The sequence below is a fragment of the Schistocerca piceifrons genome, chromosome X, assembly GCF_021461385.2.
Source record: "Schistocerca piceifrons isolate TAMUIC-IGC-003096 chromosome X, iqSchPice1.1, whole genome shotgun sequence".
Lineage (NCBI taxonomy): Eukaryota > Metazoa > Arthropoda > Insecta > Orthoptera > Acrididae > Schistocerca > Schistocerca piceifrons.
In genome coordinates this window covers 460,240,759-460,246,253 of record NC_060149.1, presented here as the reverse complement: position 1 = coordinate 460,246,253, position 5,495 = coordinate 460,240,759, and the positions used below count along the sequence as shown (strand labels likewise).

The 5,495-nt window shown below is 35.4% G+C and overlaps 1 protein-coding gene across 1 annotated transcript; it reads right to left on the bottom strand.

Moving 5' to 3' along the window:
- Positions 1 to 1,432: 1,432 nt before the first annotated feature.
- Positions 1,433 to 3,782, bottom strand: LOC124722418. The gene is made up of 3 exons (XM_047247584.1): positions 3,682 to 3,782; positions 3,049 to 3,139; positions 1,433 to 1,982 (listed from the first exon to the last, which is right to left on the bottom strand). Exons 1-3 carry the CDS (start codon positions 3,713 to 3,715, stop codon positions 1,433 to 1,435), a joined length of 675 nt encoding a protein of 224 aa, XP_047103540.1. The 5' UTR covers positions 3,716 to 3,782.
- Positions 3,783 to 5,495: the final 1,713 nt, after the last annotated feature.

The following is a 5,495-nucleotide window of genomic DNA, read 5'->3' as shown; positions in this document are numbered from 1 at the left end:
TATCTGCAAATCAATGAAGTGGATGTTACTTGCATCATTTCCATTGCATTAAATGAAACATCTGCAGCATGTATCTACGTTCCAGGATAGATGATTAAATTATTATTTTGCTGACAGTGCTTAGACAGGTGTTTATATGGTTCCACTTCTTCATTAAAGTTGTTCAGGAAGTGTGCACTTAGTGGATGTAGATATTTATGATGACTTCATTAGCATCTACATGAAGACATATGTTTAATACAGTATAATATTTACCTAGATATGCTCATTATACTATGACAACAGTCTCTCCCTCATTCCTTCCATCAATGACCTATCACTCCATTCCCCTCACTGATCGCTGATAAGTAACATCATTTTTGAGGCTAATTTGGAGCTTTGTGTTATGTCCATTCCACACACAATTAGAGAAAAATGATAAATTTCATTATGAAAGGACGTTCATAAGCGATTTTCACAACATCCATAATGTCTCTTCTGTTAAAACGCATAAGGGATGGTAATACATTTAATAAGAACTGCCGTCAGCTCACAACAGCATGTGGAGGGCAGATAATGAAGTTTAATTCAATAGAAATTATTCAAAATCTATTTATTTTCGTATAGAACCACTACAAATTCATAACTGTAACTACAAAAATGTTGTATACATTAAATATCAAAGCAAAAGAGGTAACCTGGTTTAGTGCTGTTGTATAACAATCTTTCATTTTAAAAAACATTCTGTAAACATTTTCATGTTCTACTAAATGTATTAGTAAAATATATTGCATTATAATACTTATATTTAGAATAAACAAAATTTTACAACTGTAACTACTCAAAAGTTGCTTACATTCAACATAAAACTGAAAGTCATAATATTGACAAAACTGTATATTCAGCCACTTTAGTCAAAACAGTCATTTGCTTTGTGTAACACGTTGTGTGACAATCTCATATTCACCTGAAATTGTTAGTTTACCTATATTCTCCGTTTTCATGAACTGGACAAGGGTAATTTAGAAACATGCAGGTGGTAACATTGACTAGACAGAATACTAGGAGCTCATGTGATACCCCCAGAAAATTACACTCTTCACATCATAATTCACTTCACAGACACTTAATTTAGCTAGTAGAACGCAGATTTCAGAAGTACAATTGTTCTCTGTGATACAAGGGTCAAAGAAATTGAACATAACTGTATCCACTATGACACTGTTGTTGACTGAGGAAGATTTTCGAATTTCGTATATTTTCGAGTGTGTTGAGGGGGGACATGTGTGAGTGTTGACATATGCAGTAATGAATCAACCAGAAAGTATGGATAGGGGCAGAAGGATAAAGGATGAGAGGGGATCAAAAACTAAGTGTGGTGGAGCAGAGGAGAGGAGGTGTTTGTTTCTGGGTGTGTGATGGATAAGTGTGTGGAGGGGGAATTTTAAGGACTCTAAACAGTAACTGTATCATGATATTCGACAGTAAGGAATTCTCCATTACTATACTGCACTGTGTATTTAATATTATACTCAACAGAGAGGAATCTAAAATAGTAGCTCCACATTCTCCAGATAGATGCTATGATTAGAGCAGCACCGAGTAATATTATCATGATTGTGGTTAATATGAGAACATTGGTAGATTCACACAACGGCATGTTTTCCATATGTAATACTGATGTGTCATTTCCTACTGTTGTATTGCCCTCTGATTGAGGGGTAAGTGTGCCCATTTCAGCTTGTTGTGTTGTCACACTGTACTCATCATAACCTTGTTTGAGGTGTCCCATTCCAGCAACAAATGTGTCTGTGTCATACATTTGGATATGCTCCACAGTTTCCACTTCAGATCTCAGTGTGTTAGTGGTCTGAATAACTGTAGTCTCCTTGGTCAAATCAAGTTCATCATACTGTTCAGTGAAGTCCCCCATGTCAGCAGATACTAGGGTATTATCTACAGTCAATGATGCTTTCGATACTTGACTGAAGACTGCAACATTCCTGAAACCCAGAAAAGTAAAATTATTAGTAATGTTTGAGCGAAATTAGCTAACTTCTATGCCAGAGAAACTAAACATCGCTATAGCTACTAAAATATATTAAATAAATAACAGTGTTGACATAATGATAATTTTCAAATCAGATAAGAGAATTTATTAATTAGGAAATGAATTTCCTTATCGAATGGTATTATAACATTCTATATAAAATGGAATGTAGCTGTAAAATGATTCTACAGTAGTAGAAAACTTTGATAGTTTTATGTAATGTTGAACAATGTAGACATAATAGTAGTGTCATAGAGGCAGCTACAACTATATATCACCCTCATGACTGTCAAACCTAGTAGCATTGTCTCTGTTTGAGAGTATAAAGAGGTATATGTTACAATCAGTGCACAAAACCATGAGAAACTCTTGTAATGCGTATCCCATGTACTGGACCACCCATACCAGCTTGTCAATTAAGATGGCAGGAAGTGAAGTGTATGACTATGCTTAGCTTTACAGCGTTTTTGTTATATGTAGTATGTACACAGCTATCAGTTTCGTTTCTTTTAAGAAATAGTTCCTCTGTAACCATTAACTATAATTTGATGTGCAATTCATTTTGACATTAGGCAGATGAAATCAGTAATAAACAGAAGAGATTATCGTGACATATAATTGTACCAGCACAGAACATAAACAAATAATTGTGATGACTTAATGTACAGCAGTAAACATAACTCATTTTCCAGTGTCATTAAATTATAAGAAATTGTTACATTAAGCACTGATTAATATGTAAAAGGAGGTTGTAACTTGCTAGCTGGTATTGCTTATTAGCCAAATGCCAATTCATAAATAAAATAAAATGACTACAACCTACATGGTCATTATACCTCATAGATATACAGCTATTCCTATGCCCTTAGAGAGGCTTTTGCTTAGAATCTATCATGTACACTTAAGGATTCAATTAACTTAATCCCAAAGTCCATTCATTCCTGTCCAAAACTGAGTAACATTCATATGAAGCTACTAGAACAACCATAAATGGTAAGAATATGCTATGTAGTACTTACTCATATTGACGATCAGGCAGCTCATATCCAGGAACGACGGTTGTGAAATTCCCAGAATTTGTGGTAGGTTCCTTAAGTACAGCTGTAAAAACTGAAATAGAAAGAAGTCTGTAAGTACCCACACAAAATTTAAATCGGGTAACTTTTTCACTTGCCTTACAATTTGTCACAATATTACTGTAGCAATCAATACAAACTGTAAATAAGATCATTGTTCATTATAGGGGACCATAAAGAGTCCTATCCTGTATGTGAGTAGACTGCATTTAGCTATGACCATTCAGCTATATTAAAACGACGAAAAATATTTGTTTAAGGTATCAACTAGTTTATCATATGCATAAGTTTTAAAAAAGTTGTCTCGGTTTATATTTTTAGAAGATTTATTCTGAGCCTGCTATCACTGATCCTGTCACTAAGGTTTCAAAATTATTTCCATAGTAAATCGCCTTCACTGCGACCCAATACATTCATTACATACGAAAATTGGTTTGAGAAGCTGATATAAGCAAAAGTAGTCTGAGGAATCGATTCAAAAAATTTCGTACACTGTGTACATCAACCAATAATTCGGAAGCTCAAATCAAAATTGGAGTAGTAGAAAGAAATTATTCATTGAGTAATGGTACTTACCAAAAATACTTAGCAAAAAAGAGAATAAATCCATGTCTGTAGACAGATCGAAGCTAAAATGAAAATTTCCTGCACTAAACAATAACTCACGTCATCTGCACACAATGGACAGCTCGATAATGAAGCGAGTCACTGCTTGCTTTGTGATGTCGTGGACAAGTGAGGCGTTAGGCTGCTGGCGAGCGAGCCTACGGCTGTTAGTAGAGGTCACCCTTGTAGCGAAGACGCCAGCTCCATCTCTTAGATAATCTTGGTATGAACCAAGTGAGTTCTTCATGCGCTCTCTTTTATATTGGCCTCCAAATTTCCTACAACAGGTGGCTTGAATGTTAAAAGGAAACTATGACTCGATGACTTTTAAATTAAATAAGGTGCGCTTTGAAATGAGGAATAAAATTAAGAGACATCGGTGGAAATCTTTAACCGCGGTGTGTTACATCAGCTCTGTTTAAGATAAAACATGCTTAATTCATTATTGTCGACATCATTACGTATCATTTCGTGTAAAGAGTGATGTGGCTTTAGTAGCCAGTGAAATACACAGGCTTTCACATTCGTGCATCGCAGGTAGACGTACACAAGCGGGATTTCGTAGCCTAAACCAGTTGTACTTTTTATACTTATAAAGTAATTTTTACGCGTTGATGGTGTATGTTGCTCAGTGTTGTATAACAGTATTAACCTGATATGTTAATTAGACACGTAGAACTGTTTTCAAGATAGTTATACTGTTTTAGTTTCTTCAAATGCGTTGTTTTGGATGGTCTGTCTCCTGCAGAAATTCATCCCAAGATTCAACAGGTGAGAGACGGTGAGCTGACTCCAACTATAAGGGAGAATTATTTTGTAGTTATCTAACTATAGGATGACCAACGAATGTGAAACACATGGAAATTGTAAAAATGCGCATAATGTATTAGTAACGAACAGTAAATACAAGTTTATGTACAACTCATGCTCGTTACTTATAGTGAGGAGGAAAATGGATCCATCACTACGTGGAAAAATCTGAACAGTAATAAACGTCGTGCGTGGAGGCTTCTAACCACGAAACGAAAAGGTAGATACAGATTTTATTCACTGTGTGACTACTAGCAGTAACATACTGATGGTGTGTCTCATATTTTTTATCACACGGTAAAACGGTTGATCAGTAAACGTGAAAAATGGTGAATTTTGTGTACGCCAACTGGGTGAAAAGTTTTTGTGCTTACGGGTATGGACGACAACATCACATAAAGAAAAAAAATCACCTTAATTTGCACAATAGCTGCACGTTCCTTTGCAACCGACAGATCGCTCGTAATTGAATTTTGATGTTAAATGACCATCTGGCGATAACACCGGACAGCCCATTTTTCCTACACGAGCGTGAATGTGAACAGATGCATATGGTGGAAGTTTCGAAACTTGCAATTTTGGGAACTAAGTATCTTATGAAATAATGATTTAAAGCATACTGCAATTAGAGTTGCTTCTCTGAAAATATCTCATAGTGAGAGACTTGCCGTTAAAACAGTTAGGTAAACAAACCTTTCCACGCAAAATATTTAAAGCCATTGGGATTCTATCATCTTCATTACTATTCACGACACGTTTTGTGAAATTGGATGAACATCTATAGGCAGATACAGCGTATTTTCGATTGTATGTTTCAGTTGAAGGTGGATAGTGGAATGTTCTCTGGTTCATTAAGGATTCCATTACGCAGCACACAGTAAACAAATATCATTTGCACGTTTGTATAAAACTTTTAGAAACCAGCAGTAGAACATCCGGCTGGTGAAATCTTCATAATAATACCACAAAAGTAC

What these genes read in the sequence shown, in the direction of transcription:
- LOC124722418 (XM_047247584.1), bottom strand. Translation starts at nt 3,715, where the DNA reads ATGGATTTATTCTCTTTTTTGCTAAGTATTTTTG. An exon ending in TTTTTTGCTAAGTATTTTTG is followed by an intron (nt 3,140 to 3,681) that starts GTAAGTACCATT and finishes TTTCTATTTCAG; the next exon opens with TTTTTACAGCTGTACTTAAG. An exon ending in CTGCCTGATCGTCAATATGA is followed by an intron (nt 1,983 to 3,048) that starts GTAAGTACTACA and finishes TCTGGGTTTCAG; the next exon opens with GAATGTTGCAGTCTTCAGTC.